At 37.5% G+C, this 17946-nt stretch overlaps 1 protein-coding gene across 2 annotated transcripts in view; it reads right to left on the reverse strand.

Annotated features, from left to right (window-relative positions):
• The window catches only part of DOCK4 (dedicator of cytokinesis 4), a 470931-nt gene that overhangs the window by 186157 nt on the left and 266828 nt on the right, over positions 1-17946 (reverse strand). For both annotated transcript variants that reach the window (XM_070468527.1, XM_070468524.1), the window contains exon 13: positions 758-883. In XM_070468527.1, coding sequence (XP_070324628.1) covers positions 758-883 — 126 coding nt within the window. The remainder of the gene's footprint in view (positions 1-757; positions 884-17946) is intronic.

Raw genomic sequence — 17946 nt, forward strand, 5'->3', positions numbered from 1 at the left:
TGGACAACAATCCCACCACTAAGTCTTACAGCTGTAATAGGGGGCCTTGTCCGAAGCAATATTCATGGTTTGCTTTTTACACATGGGATTTAAACAGTGACTTAAAGGATCTTATTTCTAAAAATACTGTCAACAATTTGAGACTGTTTGGTTTTTCTATTTTTTTTGCTTGGTTGTGTAGAGTAGGATGCAGGACCCTACGAAAGACTATCACTTGGCATTTACTTTGATAGTGTGAATTTCCTTAATCTCTACCATTTCCACTCAAACATTTTTTTGGATTCTCTTTTGGAGTCTCTTTTGGTTGCTAATATAGATCTGATGTATATATACAAATAGAACCAAAAATACATATGGTATTTGCATATGGCTGCTTAGTTACATACACATATACCTCTGGTGGAAAATCCTCCAAGAAAGGCTACCATTGCTTAATAAATGTTCTTATCAAAACTGTAAGGATTTCTCCTAAGTGACTCCAGTAATACTTCCCACCAAAGGGTAAAATATTTTCTGTATTCAACTTCAGTTTTCCTTCTTATTATGGTCATAATGAAAAGCAGGCATGGTCCCCGCAAGTTATCCTTCCTGATGTGAAAAAAATGTAAAGATTAAAAAAAAAGAATTAAGTATCTCAATTTATTCTTCAGCATGGCCCATTTGAACTCTTTGAAGCTGACAGTTTGAAACTTTCTCAAGTGCCAAAAGGAGACAAAATAGCCATATTTCATCATGTGGTTCATTCTGAGTCACTTACCAGGCATAATAATATTAGAAAAACCCAACTTCCTGGTGATGGATACTCCATGAGAAAATACTGATGAGTATTCCCTTCTGATTTGTTCAATGTCTCCATGCAAGAGTTGTAAAGAAACAGCTAAACCTAAATTAAATGAGAACAGAATTAAAAACAGAAGGACAGAAATAGCATGAACAGAAACTGAAATTGTTTCATCAAGTCCAAATCTATGGTGTCATTGTTTTAAACTGAAGATTAACATTCAGACAAAATTAACAGAGTCTATAAGACAAATATCTAGAGAACAGTTTTCCAATTTGATCACCTTAGTTTATCTACTTATAAAGAAGCTTCCTAGAAGCTGGAAAAAACTTGGAACAGAACACTAAGAAGAGGAAGTTTGACTGCTAGTCCCAACACCCACTTCTCCATTCCCTGCCTGACAGAAATACCCCTGCACCAAACTCATCCTTGCAAATGGCAGGGGCTATTCAGCCCTGGAAGACACTGATCTTAAAATGTGAGTTCTAATTTCTTAAAAACTCTATGAAGTCTGTGAATAATTACTTATCAAATACCATAAAGATGAGCACAAATCTAAAGACATTAAAATTCAAGGATTTTAAGGATATCCATAGCTGTTTCTTTTTTTTTAAGTAAGAAAGGTGATTAAAATGAAACCAACATTGTATTCTTAATATTATATATGGTACAAACTCATAATCACATTATTTTCTACTGAGCATATATAGCAAGATACAGGCCATTTTGATAAAAAGAAATTTAGTCAGTAAAATGGCAAAAATTATCTTTTTTGGTTAGCCCAATTATAGTGACAGGACCACAGTAGAATATATTGAAGACACTAAACGACACACTTTTCATACCTAATTTTTCCAAATCTCAGGCAAGAGCTAGAGAAAAAAATTAATGTCTTATCTTTTTAAATATGCTTCCCTATTTTCAATATGCTGCTTCTCTTTAAGCCTTTTAGTTCCCTGTTCCTTTTTCCCTCTTTTAAAACAAAGAAAAAAATAAGCCCATCACTTACATTAGTAATAGAAAATGAAACCAGTCAAAGGTGACTTATTTTTTTAAAAAAACTTTCAATCATCATTAACCTGAACTCAAAATGAATGTGGATGATGGAATCAAGAGGATGATCAAAACGTACTCTAAAAATCCTCCATCTACATTCTTATCACCCTTTTCACTCAATAACACCCTTACTATTGTGCCACTTGTTACTCCCGATTCCTACCACACAGCACTATGAAGTTAATTGCCAATATACACCATAAGCCTGGCAACAATCAGGCTGGGATGAAACAAACGTGTAAGACATTTGCCATGCATCTAGATCAGGATCTCCCTTCAGTAATAAGAAACAACAACAAAAACAGTGCTCTGTTGGCTTGTTTGCTTGCTTTTCAGAGTGCATAAAACATCAGAAAAATTTGCCTTTTTAAAAATAGCATTATGCTCAGAGAGAAGATGAAGCCTTTCCTGGGGTTCAAACCAAACCAGGATGAGGGAGCGATGTAAGCAAAGAAGGCCAGGATGCGGCTGCATCACCGAGTCCTCTGGCGTGTGGATCTAATAGAGTGTTGGTGTTGGAAAGTTGTTGTGACAATTAGATTAAATCTGGCAGGCACTCAGGAACTTTAATTAAATCTTCATCTTATTTTTACCTAACTATCTTTTAGCTCACTCCCCACCCTCACCCCACGTGAGTTGGGTGACTGAGGCGATAAAATGGAGGAGCATCAGTCCTCCAAAAGCCACATGGGATGAAGCAGGGGAGAATGAGAAGTCTGGAGGGTTTGACGGTGACAACTTTGATGTGGTACTATTGGCTCCTTTTAAAACCCAGAGGCAAAAAAAAAAAAAAAAAACCACCCAGAGGCAGGCGAACAAAGATAAACTAACACATGTTGTAATCCATCTGTCTCAGCAGCTATTTCTTCTTGACTCATGCTCTTGACTACCCCCACCTCATTACTGGTGTCTCTGTTCTCCTCCTACTTCTGTCCTTTTGCCTTCAAAACATTCGCCCACACTGTCACCATCATCATGAACATCATCAGGGTCTGGTATTTGTATAATAGCAGTGTGTGCCAGATAGGGTATGTAATAACAGTCTCTCCTGCTGGGTAGAACACTGTTCCAGTCCTAGGGTATACTATCAGCAATGCTTTCAAATAGAGAATCACATGCACTAAATTTCTGAGGTCCTGTGATGTTCTGCAAGAGCAGGTCATTTTATTAGAACTTCTCATCAAAGGACCTGATCAGAGATACTAGCAACCTTATATGGTATGTATAAAGTAAAAAGAGAAAAGAACTAAACAATAATGAAAAAACAAACAGATCCTGCTATTCAGGGCAGAGGATGGAGGAAGGAAATGTGACCAGGATTCTTGTTTGGCTCTACTGGAGCCAGAATTCATTTAACCATCAGTGAATTTATATATATATATAATATTATATATGTTTTATATATTTTATATATATATATATAAAACATATATTTTTTTATGGCTCAGTGGTAAAGAATCTGCCTGCAATGCAGGAGCCACAGGAGATGCAGGTTCTATCCCTGGGCTGGGAAGATCCTCTGGAGGAGGACATGGCAACCCACTCCAGTATTCCTGCCTGGAGAATCCCATGGACAGAGGAGTCTGGTGGGCTACAGTTCAAGGGTTGCAAAGAGTCGGACACGACTGAAGTGACTTAGTACTCCTGTGTGTGTGTAAGAGTGTGAGAGTGTGTGTGTGTGTGTGCGCTGAAAGGAGAAGACAATGAGAAAATAAAGGCATTCAATCAATGTGAACGTTAAAGACAACTGAACATAGGAAATAGAGAAAAAATATGTTTTCAGGGAAGACACAGGTGTAAGCATGAACAAAAAAAAAATGCCTCAATGTTCTCCAGACAGCCAGAGTCATAGAGATGAGAATGCAAGAGGATAGAGAGGATCCACGTAGGAGACAGTGGACAGAAAGGAGCCAACGAGGCAATGAGGAAGTGATGAGGGAAAATATACAAATAGTATGGAGAAAAAAAACACACATTCTAGAGTTGGATGCATCCTAACATTTGGTTAGAAGACATAGTAGTTCTCAATCTGAAGGTTTAGAGAGACACAGATGAAAGCCCAGGATAATGATTTTATTTGTTTGGCCAACTGATATCAATTTGCAGGGAGGGCAAGGTATTGTTGAAGTGACCCAATTTCTTCAGAATGAAGAACTCACAGAGAATTAAGAACTGGGAAGGTCAGGTGGGCCAAGGGCTTGACCACAGTGTACTTGGCTCTTCCCAAATCATCTATTCGATTTCCATAAAAAATCACAACGCATGACAAACTTCAAAGAGTGGCAAGTCAAAGAAACATGATATAATAGTGAGTCCACAGGAACCAGCCCACCAAGAGCCATAGCAATATTATTTATTTTTCAATCAGGGAAACTACTGATCCTGCTTTTCTAGTGGTTCTTAATTATGCTGACTACAATGAACAGGTTGGACAAATGACTCACTAGATAATAAGAAATACGGTATTAACACTAAGAAACTATTCTTCACTATAAAGGAGAGACTTATCAAATATTCACCCACTATGATGACCTGAGATTTCATCCTCTCCTTTCAGGAGAGTAGCTTAAGATGTAAGGCATGTTCACAGAGCAGTATTTTCTTCCTATTCTTTCTTGTCAGATCGCTTTACTATCCTCACCTTACCCCTCTCTCTAGGGCTGAAGCAACTTCTAAAATTCTATCTGCACACTTTAACTTACTGCTACCACAATTTAAACTGTCCACTTTGGGCAAGGCAATAACTTCCAGCTTGAGAGGAGGATGAAAGGCAAGATATAAGGATGTATTAATATATGATAGGGTTCCTGCTCCATAGAAGCTGATCATCCAATAATGAAAGACACACACACGTAAATAGAATATGAAGCAGTATGGGTTAAATGCATGATAGGAATATTTAGTAAAGAAAAATTATGACTGATGGAATTTGAAATTTCAGGAAAGAATTTTTATGACAACCAATAAAATTAGGTTAAATTTTTAATTTTACAAATAGATCAATAATGTCCCACAATCAGTTTTTTTCTGGCACTTAACATAAATACCAAAAAGGAAATTTCTAAGGAAAAAATGTTACTCTTAATAGAAGAAACAAGCATTAAGCTAAACTTTAAAAAATCACTCTAGATATTTAAGACCCAATTATAAAGATTTTTAAACTAATTTTAAACAGAGATGTAAGTCATTAATTAATAATGAATCTAGAATCACAAAGCAACATTTTTTCAAGATCAAATAGCTTATAGAGCAGAACTACAGGAGAGAAAGGCTTAGTATCTGTTAAACCAAATGTGCTTGATTCTTTGGGAACTCTAATTTCTTAGGAATTGAAGCTAATTCACTCTGTGAGATGATTTCTTTTAAATTCATGAAATTCTGCACTTTTACATAAAATGGCAAGCACAGCAAGGTTTATTAAGTAGCAGGCAAAACTGATTTTAGACTAGATCAGCCATTTTGCCACCAATGAACCAAATAACACATAGCAACTGTATAACAATGCAAACACGGAAATACTGGCAAATATATTTGATAAATACACGTTGTGATTAAGTGGGCAGTTTAAGGAGCCTGTCATACAGCATCATGACTCTGCCTCAGTGTTAACTTCTCTGTGCTTTCTTTGGTTTTCACATTCGTAAAATAACTCCATAAAATACTCTGGGCAATGCCTGCTATAAAGGAAGTGCTTAAAAATGTTAGCAGCTACTACGGCAACCACCACTGCGGTTATAATCACATGATTGCTTCTCTTTCCGTTGTGCTCATTTGTTATTTAAGCAGTACACTAATTTTTCTTCAGTGACTTCTTCTTTAAAATAATTTAAGAAATTCTATTTATTTCTTTCTCACCAATAAAACTAAGCACCAAGAGGACAGCTCAGTTCAGTTGCTCAGTCATATCCGACTCTGCGACCCCAGCTCAGCAGCCCAAGCTTCCCTGTCCATCACCAACTACCAGAGCTTGCTCAAACTCATATCCATCGAGTTGGTGATGCCATCCAACCATCTCATCCTCTGTCATCCCCTTCTCCTCCTGTCTTCAATCTTTCCCAGTATCAGGGTCTTTTCCAGTGAGTTATTCTTTACATCAGGTGGCCAAAGTATTGGAGCCTCAGCTTCAGCATCAGTTCTTCCAATGAATATTAAGGACCAATTTCCTTTAGGATTGACTGGTTGGATCTCCTTGCAGTCCAAGGGACTCTCAAAAGTCTTCTCCAACACCACAGTTCAAAAGCATCAGTTCTTCGGTGCTCAGCTTTCTTTATAGTCCAACTCTCACATCCATACATGACTACTAGAAAAACCATAGCTTTGACTAGACAGACCTTTGTCGACAAAGTAATGTCTCTGCTTTTTAATATGCTATCTAGGTTGGTCACAGCTTTTCTTCCAAGGAGCAAGTGTCTTTTAATTTCATGGCTGCAGTCACCATCTACAATGATTTTGGAGCCCAAGGAAATAAAATTTGTCACTGTTTCCATTGTTTCTCCATCTATTTGCCAGAGTGATGGGAACGGATGCCGTAATCTTAGTTTTTTGAATGCTGAGTTTTAAGCCAGCTTTGTCACTCTCCTCTTTCACTTTCATCAAGAGACTCTTTAGTTCCTCTTGATTAGATTAGAGATGCTTAATATTTTTTGATGAATGGATTAAAAAACTCTCCCGAGTCATTGCTTCCTATTTTCTTTTTCATTATGAACCCATTTTTCTACCTTTTATTTAGTCTTTTCCTGATAGTTTATTATCTAAACTTCTAGGAGACATGGTTTAGTGTCTTAGAACATCACAAGTGATGCTTAGAAATGAGTCCTCTAATACTGGGCTTGAAAGAACTGTTCTCTGTTTTAAAAAGGTGATGAAAGGAGATGATTCCCAAATGAGAGAGAAAAACCTAAGCTTAAGCCACTGAATGTAAATTAACTCAGCAGTTTGGAAAAATCCATAGCAATGAAATCCAGGGTAAGTAACCAGTCCCAGTGGAGGAGCCTGAAAAAAGGAAGTGTATATTCATTCCACACTATCATGTTCACTCCCACAGTTCATGGGATTCCTGTGAATAAAGCAACACCCACTGAAAATGGGTCACAGTAAAATAAACAACAATAATAATCCATCATAAAATAATCAGCAATGAGGGAAAGGAAGCAGATATAACAAATCACATCTCAACTTCCATGGAATATTTAAAACTTAAACTTCCAACTGTCAGGACCTATGTTCACACCATTCCTCCCTGTTGGAATACCGACTGGAGTGTTTATCCCTCCAGTTTGGACCTCCCTATACAAGTCAGTGGGGCTTCCCTCATAGCTCAGCTGGTAAAGAAACTGCCTGCAATGCAGGAGACCAGGGTTCAAGTCCTGAGTCCAGAAGATCCTCTGGAGAAAGAAATGGCAACCCACTCCAGAATCCTCGCCTGGAGAATCCCATGGACAGAGGAGCCTGGCAGGCTACAGTCCATGGGATCGCAAGAGTCGGATACAACTTAGCGACTAAACCACCACTACCACCATACAAGTCAGCAAGATGTCCCTTCCTTTCTTTGAAGCTTTGTTTTCTATGTCTTACCACATCTTGGTTATAATTTATCCAGCATTTTTATGTGTTTGTAGTTGAAGAGGAAGTTATAAGAGGCAGTCTACCATGTTTCAAAAGCCAATTTATTTAACAATCTTTGCAATCTCTATTGTTTCCCAATAACACAAGCAGTCTGTGAAGAATATAGAATAGTGTGCCTTCAATGCACAATTAAATTGTAAATGGATAAGTTAATTAAGTGAGCAAAAATTTACTCTATTTATATAGTATTTAAGAACTATCAATCTCACAAATATTTAATTCAAAGACTGCCCTTTGCGTCAAAAAAAGTTACAAATGTGCCAAATTAAAGTATAAAATAAAATCATAATAGATTAAGTAACGGACTTAAAAAATGTAAAAAGTACTTGACATCACACAATTACATTTTTCTTTTTAATTCGCCTGAGTTTCTATACAAGTATAGAAGAAAAATGGTAGCATATTAAAGTATATGTTCTACAAATACATGTGCTAAAAATATCTGAGCTAAGAATAGATATGATAATAGAGAAAAATATCATCACAAGTGGGGTATCCAAAGATCAAATTACAAACCCAAACTAATAACAAACAAATTTCTGAAGTGACCTATAGGGGAGGAAACAAAGAACATAGTTGGCATATGTCTATTAATCCTGAGTCATTTAATTTTCTCAATTAGAAATCTCATGAAGTTTGATGACCAAACTGAAACGGTCTTTTCTTTTCATTTTCAGCATTTAAAAACACCCACATGCTAAGAGAAGGCCAAAAAACTTGCTTCATTTACTTTTTCTCAAAATAAAGTGTGGCAAATAGAGAACCCTGAATTAGGTTTTTATCTCAATACAGGCAGAATACTGTAAAATTTAAAGAAACTCAGTTTGGAAGATAAGACTAATTGAACAAGCGTAAAAGATTTGAAAAAAAAAATCATCATATATAACATACCAAAATCTAAATGAAAAAAGGCAGGGAATAATTTATCAAAGGAGGTTTTTTTTTTTAGAAGGGAGTAAAGAGAAGACACATAAAATACAGCAGGAAGTTGTGAGCAAAGACAGAAAAACATAAAATGGGTAAAAGACATGTCTTTGCCTCGCTTTGTTTTGAAATCACTGAGGTCTTCTAGTTCCCAGTAAAATTATTGAAGGCTGTATCACTAGTTTAATTTCTAATACTATCATAAAGGCATACACTTCTGGGGTATAAACACTTAGAGTACCATAACTCTATATGGCTACTAATTCCAAAATCCAAAGAAGGGTATGTTGGGTTGAAGGTAGAATGGAGGGGGAGACACGAAAGGGGGCTGGGCCAGAGACTGAAAGCCTGCCTTACAAACCAAACAGGAAGGAGTCAAGTTGGCATCACAAGTGATGAACCAATAAAACCTGAAATGGGAAAAGAGATACAGAACAGGTTTTTATATGACAAAGAGGATTCTGGCAGTACAACAGAAGACTTGGCAGGATACAAATTATGGATAAATTTAACAGTCTAGGTGAGAACTAAGGAGGGATTAAAATTAATATCATTGGTTATCACAGAGGATAGGCATGAACTTCAGTGATTGTTTTGAGCACACAGAGACTGTGAAAGTAAACCTACGTCTGAAACCAGTCTCTTCCACTCAGTCTCCAATTTTTCTTTTTTCCACTCTTATGAATTAATACTGCAATCCTGAATCTACAGGCTCTAAACTTTTCAAAAAACTCTGACATCTGTCTTTGATGTTCTCAATAACCTGTCCCAGGTTTTATTCCAAAATGACCATCCAAGCTGCTGTTTACCTTGTTAATGTGGCAAAATTCATCAAAAATCTCATATTCTTCCTTAAAAATCCCATTTCTAAGGCTTTATTTTAAAGTCATATTCTGAAATACAGGAGATGTTCCTCACATTATTACTTACAAATGTGAAAAAACTTGAGAGCATTTGAGTCTAACAAGCAGGGCTGGATACAGAAATTAGGGCCTTAAGTCTCAAAGCTAGAAAAGACAATGCAACCTCCTTAGAGTTCAGTAGATTATTTTTTAATGTTTTCCTATTTGGTACTAGGAAGCCAAAGAAACAAACAAGCAAATATCTGATAAGTGTCTTTGATTCATTCATAAAATAGATGTTGTCTGTTAGTCATTAAAGAATTGGGCATTTTAAAATTTAACTAGATTAAAAAAATTTTAAGTAGTACATGCATATGTCAAACTGTACTAAAGTTTCTGTTATGGAAGGAAACGTATTTCCTTACCTCAATTACTGAGTTCTGTTGACTAGAATTAATACATGTTTAACAACTTCTTGAGTATCCTACCACAATTTTTCTTTTTAAACTGTGATAATTGTCATAAAGAAATTAAACCACAAGTTGAGATAAAAATAATAAAAGATAAATGATTTTAGAAGTCATTTCTGAAAGAGTAACATTCAAGCTTGGAAAGAGAAACAAATGGCAATGCAAAGAATGGGGAGATGGTGCTCCAGACAGAGAAAAGAGCATGTGTAAAGATCCTGCAACAGAAAAGAGCTTGGGGTGATGGAGAAGATGGAAGAAGGGCACTGTGTCTGAGCAGAGTCAAATGAGGCTGCAGGGGAGACCAGAAGATGAGCAGCAGTCATGGAAGCCATAATCAACTATTTTTATTCTAAATGCAACAAGGGGATCCCTCCTGGTGGCTGAGATGGCAGTCTACCTGCAATGCAGGAGATTGAGGTTCAATCCCTAGGTCCAGAAGATACCCTGAAGAAGGAAATGGCTACCCACTCCAGTCTTCTTGTCTGGGAAATCCCATGGACAGAAGAGCTCAAAGAGCTCTGGTGGGCTCAAAGAGTCAGACATGACTGAGCAACTAACATCTAACACAAATGCAACAGAAATTACTGGAGAATTTTAAATAAAGGAAACATGATTCAATTTGTGTTTTAAGAAACTGTTCTTACTATTGTCTGGAAAATGGGATCAGAAAGAAGAAGAGTAAAACTGATGAGTCATTGAGCTTCCTGGACGTGAACATCAGCTTTTTATCAAATTTGTAAAGTTTTTTGTCAATATTTCTTTTAATATGTTTTCTGCTCCTTTCTCTCTTTTCCTTTTGGTATTCTCATTTTACATGTTGGTGAGCTTGATGGAATTTTTCTGAGGTTCTGTTCCTTTTCTTTCAGTCTTTTCTGACAAAAAAAATTTTCCCTGCAACGTCCACTGTTTTCAAGAGATCCTATAGATTTAAATTTCTGCAGAGTGTATCAAATAAAGCCATTTTCTTTCAGGGGAGCTTCTTTTAATAAACTGCCTCTTCCCTGGGCCAAGTCTATGATCCACTGCTCCAGAACTGGAGGTGGGTACAGCAGTCCGTTCTTCAGTGACACCCCTGCTTTATGTGGCAAGAGCTAGGCTGGAGCAGTAGCCTCTGGCCTCCTCGTGTGGAATCTCCAGCCAATGAGTGAGCTGGAGCAAGGGCAATTGATGCCTCAGTATTCTCAACTCTCTGTGTCTGGGACAGAGCCTCTGCCTTATGAGTGGCAGCCAGATGGTAGAAGGGAGGCCTCAACCTCTGAGCCACTTCTGCCAGGAATGCACCCTGTGCAACTCACAATTAATGGAGGTGAGAGGCACTGGAGGTCTTCACTTCTTGATAAGATACAGCATCCCTTGACTGAGAGCTGAAAGGAGAAGCAGTCCTACCTCCTTGGCCACAAAGCTCCCAGAGCAGAACTTCCATCATGCTGAGTAGGGCCAGGTGGAAGGGAAGAAGTCGACTGTAACACACGTGGCACAGACGCTCTCTGTTCTCATCAAGATTTAATATTATTCTTTTTATTTTAAGCAATTCTTATTGGAGTATAGTTGCTTTACCATGTTGTATTCATTTTTGCTGTATAGCAAACTGAACCAACTCTGTGTTTATCTATACCTCCTCTTTTCTGGATTTCCTTACCATTTAGGTCACCACAGAGAACTGAGTACTTCCCTGAGCCCTACAGTAAGTTCCAGTATTTTATCCATAGTATCAGTAGTGTATATATGTCAATCCAGTCTCCCAATTCATCCCACACACCCTTCTTTCCTTGGTATACACACATTTGTTCTCTACATCTGTATCTATATTTTAGCTTTGCAAATAAGTTCATCTGTATCATTTTTCTAGATTCCACTTTTAAGTGATGCTATATGATATTAATTTTTCTATTTCTCACTTCACTCTATATCAGAGTCTCTCGGTTCATCCATGTCTCTGCAAATGGCACAGTTTTGTTCCCTTTTATGGATGAGTAATATTCTGCTGTATACATGTATCACATGTTCTTCATCTATATCTCTGTTGATGGACATTTAGGTTGCTTCCTTGTCCTGGCTATTGTAAATAGTGCTGCAGTGAACACTGGGATGCATGTATCATTTTGAATTATGGTTTTCTCCCGGTATATGCCCAGGGGTGGGATTTCTGGGTCATATGGTAACTCTGTTTAGTTTTTTAAGGAACCTCCATACTGTTCTCCATTAGGGATATTTCAATTTACATTCCCCCCAACAGTGTAAGAGGGTTACATTTCAAAATCCACACCCTCTCCAGCAATTTTTGTTTGTAGATTTTTTTGTTAATGGCCATTCTTACTGGTATTTTGATTTGCATTTATCTAATAACTACTGATGTTGAGCATCTTTTCATATGCTTTTTGGCCATCTGCATGTTTCCTTTGGAGAAGTGTCTACTTAGGTCTTCCATCAATTTTTGATTGGGTTGTTTATTTTTTTGATATTGGAGCTGCATGAGTTGTTTGTATATTTTAGAAATTAACCTCTTGTTAGTTGTTTCATTTAAAAATATTTTCTCATATTCTGAGGGTTTTCATCTTGTTTACAGTTTCCTTTGTTGTGCAAAAGCTTTTAAGTTTAATTAGGTCCCATTTGTTTACTTTTGTTTTAATTTTCAAAATTAGAAAGTATTAAATTTTATTCTTGAGTAAGTATTTCTTCATTTGCTGTATGTTCTCAAGAAAATTTTCAGACTTCAAGGCTTTTTTAAAAATATGATCATTACTAGTTATAGTTTGGAGTGAGTCCATGCAGCGCTTTATGCTGCCATTCTGGGGCAAGACTCTGAAAACATTATTTCATGACAGTACTTGCATACTTTGTGTTTGGTAGGCATGGGCCAAGGGGTAAAACCTAATTGCCAGGATTTCTCAACATGAATGATAATTACTAACATCATCTGGTATCAGAAAAACTTCCTAAAGGTGATTATCAATAGATCCTTCCATAATTCACCTTCAGTAAAATCTATTAATTTCTGAAGTCCTAAGACCTCATTATTATCAGAGCAAGAATTTTTACTTCTATTTCCTTCTTTGTGTTTGATTTACAAAATCTGCCATCTGAGTTTTGCTTTGGATACTACAGTATTCTATGTTGTGTCTATAAGGTAAGATAATTGACTTTTTTTTTCTGTTTTTTTTTTCCATTTATTTTTATTAGTTGGAGGCTAATTACTTTACAATATTGTAGTGGTTTTTGCCATACGTTGACAAATAATCGACTTTTAAAATAAAACACCAGAAGCATATATAACTTTCAGGGATATATCCTGATTGCATCAAGCAGTAAAACCCTGATGGGATCAGGCGAGGAATTCACACAGCAAAGTCAGCACAGTCTCAGGACCTCTGGAACACAGGAAAGAAAGGGAGCCAAATGTCTGATAGGAGTGGTGTGAAGTGAGACAACACTGTTGGAAAGTGAGTGAGCTGAGGAAAACCAAGAAGCATTAGGAAGAGATTAGAGTGTAGAAATGGACCAGGTTCAGTTCAATTTGGTTCAGTTGCTCAGTCGTGTCTGACGCTTTTCAACCCCATGGACTGCAGCACACCAGGCTTCCCTGTCCATCGCCAACTCTCCGAGTTTACTCAAACTCATGTCCATTGAGTTGGTGATGCCATCCAACCATCTCATCCTCTGTCATCCCCTTCTCTTTCTGCCGTCAATATTTCCCAGCATCAGGGTCTTTTCAAATGAGTCAGCTCTTCGCATCAGGTGGTCAAAGCATTGGAGTTTCAGTGTCAGCATCAGTCCTTTCAGTGAATATTCAGGACTGGTTTCCTTTAGGATGGACTGGTTGGATCTCCATGCAGTCCAAGGGACTCTCAGGAGTCCTCCAACACCACAGTTCAAAAGCATCAATTCTTTGGCGCTCAGCTTTCTTTATAGTCCAACTCTCACATCCATATAGGACCACTGGATAAACCAGAGCTTGGACAAGGTTAGATGAAGAACTAAAACGGGAGCCATGACAGCACTGCAGGCCTTCTGAAATGTGTGCTCACTGCGTGACTGAGGATGCTGGGCTGCTCAAAGCCTCCCACCAGCGAGCCCACATTACCCAAAGGACGCATATTCTTTAACGCTTCCACACTGAAAACCAGACACTTATGTCTTTAATGCTGCAAAGCTCAAATCTCCTCTTTCAGATGCACTTTCAAAGCCATATAAAGTAAACAATAAAAAAAAAAATCACTCCTCTTTCTAAAGGGTCATATCTTGATTTCTGATTTTCATCCTGTATTATTCAATCTGTGAATAACGAAGCTAACAGCAATAGCTATAAACTGCCTGATGAAATAAAAATTCATATTTCAAGGCAAGATAAGAACATTTTAAACATAACATTTTTCTCTGCCGTTTTGGGCCTTTTTCCCCTCCTGCGTGCATTGTGCATCTGCATTATAATGTGTTCATCAGACCTCCCCAATGGCAGAAATACCTGATCAACCATAAATTAGATGAGTTTTTCTTCTTGTGGTGCCAGTCATGAAACTCCTTGGAAGATAACATTTCCTTCTTAATCCTGTAACATACCCACCACTCACTTTATATGTCAACTTTATGTACAATGCCGATACACCATTTCTTTTAAAGACAGCAACTGGTGCAGAACAGACTGCTCAGATAATCTGGGCTGAACCTAATTGAAGCTCTTAGTGTAAATACTCACTTATGACCTGATTAATGTTACTAGCTACACTACTTGTTGGGCCTCCCAGGTAGCTCAGTGGTAAAGAATCTGCCTGCAATGCAGGAGACACAGGACACTTGGGTTCGATCCCTGAGTAGGGAAGAACCCCTGCAGGAGGGCATGGCAACCTACTCCAGTATCCTTGCCTGGAGAATCCCATGGACAGAGGAGCCTGGCGGACTACAGTCCATAGGGTTGCAAAGTCAGACACGACTGAAGCGACTGAGCACTCATACAACTTGTGTTTTCCCTATTTTACAAGATTATTATTTCTTTGATTACCAAGTGGATGGCTGAGCTGATGATAATTAGGAAACTTGAAACAACTAACCAAATATACAATCCCATAAGACCAATGATTTTAAGAGTGTAAGTGTAGAAACCAGAACAAGCAACAAGGAACCATTCCCTAGACCATAAGAGACTAGTAAGGCAGGTGGCTGAGAAGCTTTGGTTACCGTGAACAGGACTTGGTCCAGAAATAGCACACTGAGTGGCCCGACAACAAAATCCTTGCCTGTCCTGGGAATGAGCATTCCCAGTTCAATGGGACAAATTGGTCATAAAATGCCTCCAAAACTGTGCTCAAAATTAAGACTGAAAGGGAAAAAAAATAAAGCATGTTGTCCATCATCCAGTTACACAAGAATCAAGTCACTGCAATTGTTGACTTACAGTACAGGGCAAAAATCAGGATGAGGTACTTGGGCTCAGGGGTATTTGTACTAGGGGAAGCCTGGCAGAACTGGTCCTCACAGATTATTTTCAGGAGAAAACTTTATGAACCCAGTTTCCCGCATCTTGCCATACTTAGAAAAGCACCAATAACTAAGATATTTGTTCCTCAAGAGTAGCAGTAACCTTCTATCAAGATATTTGATTGCATATACCCCTTTGTCAAGATCACATGTACACTGTTCCCTCCACCCCCCAAACTTTACTTCTTCAGAACAGTTCTCAGAGCTCTCTGAGAGATGGTCTCCCGGGTTATAATTCTCAGGTTGGCTCAAAGAAAATTTCCCATTTTTTTGGTGGTATGACATAGTCTGTTTCTTTAATTATTATTAATTAGAAGATCATTATTTCACAGTATTGTGCTTGTTTCTGCCATATAGCAACATCATTTCTCTTTTAGATTACTATGAATTAATGTTTTTGTTGACATATTTAAGTCTGGTGTGTGTGTGTTAGTTGCTTAGTTGTGTCTGACTCTTTGCGACCCCATGGACTGTAGCCCACCAGGCTCCTCTGTCCATGAGATTCTCCAGGCAAGAGTACTGGAGTGGGTAGCTATTTCCTTCTCCAGGGTTTAAGTCATAAAGGATGCAATTCTAAAGGAGGATGAACAACAGACTGACCTTCGGAAAATCATTGCCCTGATATATCTGCATAGGTAAACTCATCCATTGGGATGCTGACTTCCTAACAGGTAAGAGATATGAGAAGTATGGGTACAAAATCTTGTGATTTTAACTGCTAGTCCACAGATCTGCTATTTCCAAGTATTGGGAAGGCTTTTATGTTTTCCTTAAAGAAGTGATTAGCCCATGGCTAACAGTTATTGAAAAAATATGATTAAGTGGAAGGACTGATGTTGAAGCTGAAACTCCAATACTTTGGCCACTTCGTGCAAAGAGTTGACTCACTGGAAAAGACCCTGATGCTGGGAGGGATTGGGAGCAGGAGGAGAAGAGGATGACAGAGGATGAGATGACTGGATGCATCACCGACTCAATGGACATGAGTTTGGGTAAACTCCGGGAGTTGGTGATGGACAGGGAGGCCTGGCGTGCTGTGATTCATGGGGTCGCAGAGTCAGACACGACGTGAGCAACTGAACTGAACTGAACACATAATAAGTCATGGAATGTCAAACTAAGGCATATAAGCGACATCTGGAATTGTTTAGTTTCATCAAGTCTTAACCAGAAAAGAAATGTATTGATCAGAAATGAAAGACAAAGGCCATTGGCATATAGTGGAAGCTATAATTGTTTGAGTGGATGAGCCTATTTAGAAGGAATTCACATTTTTTTAACAAAGGACTTTCACCTTAAAGTTTCCATACTTATTTTTAAAGGCAAACACTGAGGATTAGGTTAATAGATAAAAGGTTGTTTATTTGCTTTCTATTGTAACTATTACTACTTATTTGTAATTTTTTCAAAGCACCCATAAGCCACTGGCTAAAAACAACTTTTTAGAAGTGTGTATAGAGCATGGCATAAATAATTGTATGTAATATCTGATGTTTTTAATTTATTGAAATACTTATTATAAACTACATTTTTTTCTATGTTGTGTATCTTTTCCTATGTAGTATAGAAGATAAGATGGTTGGACGGCATCATTGATTCAATGGACGAGTTTAAGGAAACTCTAGGAAATAGAGAAGGACAGGGAAACCTGGCATGCTGCAGTCCACGGGGTTGCAAAGCTGGACATGACTGAGCGACTGAACAACAACAAGAAATATCTAAATTGGCAAAATTTAAGTAATTCAGAGAATAAAACAAGGCTAGAATCACTACTTCCATTACCTTATAATTTGAGTTTGTGTTTGTGGTTTTTTTAAAATACTACATGAAGTTTTACAAATACCTTCCGTAGATAGGTTTGGTCACTAAGTCATGTCCTACTCTTATGACCTCATGGACTGTAGTCTGCCAGGCTCCTCTGTCCATGGGATTCTCCAGGCAAGAATACTGGAGTGGGTTGCCATTCCCTTCTCCAGGGGGTCTTCCTGACAGGTATGCTGCACTGCAGGCAGACTCTTTATCAACTAAGTCACCAGAGAAGCATATTTTAATATATTTTGAACTCTATCTTTTTTCTTCACCGTCATGAAAAAAGAATGGCTTAAAGGAAACTAAAAAGATATGACAACTGCATGCAATACAGACTGAGTTCCTTTTGTTATAAAGGACATTGAGAAAATTGTCAAAATCTGAATAAGATCTACAGATTAGGTAAGACTATTGATCAATGTTCACTTTCTGATTTTGATTACTGTACTGTGGTTATGTTGCCATGTTCTGAGTAAGTAGAGATAAAGAGGAACAATTCCTATAATTTGTTCTGAAATAGTTCAGGTGGTAAAAAACATGTAAGTGTGATATATATGCATGTACATATACATGTATATATGTGCATGTATAAACATCAGGGGCATTAATACAATCCTTAAGAATTACACCAATTCAGTAATAGTAAGTTACTATCTATAGAGAGAATCTATATAAGATACACACAAATATATATATATATAACACACAAATATATATATATATATATATATATGAATAAAGTGCCTGTGTGTGTGTGTATGTAGAGAGAAAGAAAGCAAGAGAAGGATAATGCAAATATAGCAAAAAGTTAAACTTTGAGAAGTTACATATTTGCTGTACTATTCTTAAAATTTTTCTGAAAGTAAAATTAATTGAAAGCTAAAAACTCAAAAAGAATAAAAATAAAGCATGATGTAATAATTGTGTGTGTGAGCTCAGTAATGTCCGACTCTCTGTGAACTTATGG

The sequence above is a fragment of the Odocoileus virginianus genome, chromosome 1 (genome assembly GCF_023699985.2).
Source record: "Odocoileus virginianus isolate 20LAN1187 ecotype Illinois chromosome 1, Ovbor_1.2, whole genome shotgun sequence".
Classification (NCBI taxonomy): domain Eukaryota; kingdom Metazoa; phylum Chordata; class Mammalia; order Artiodactyla; family Cervidae; genus Odocoileus; species Odocoileus virginianus.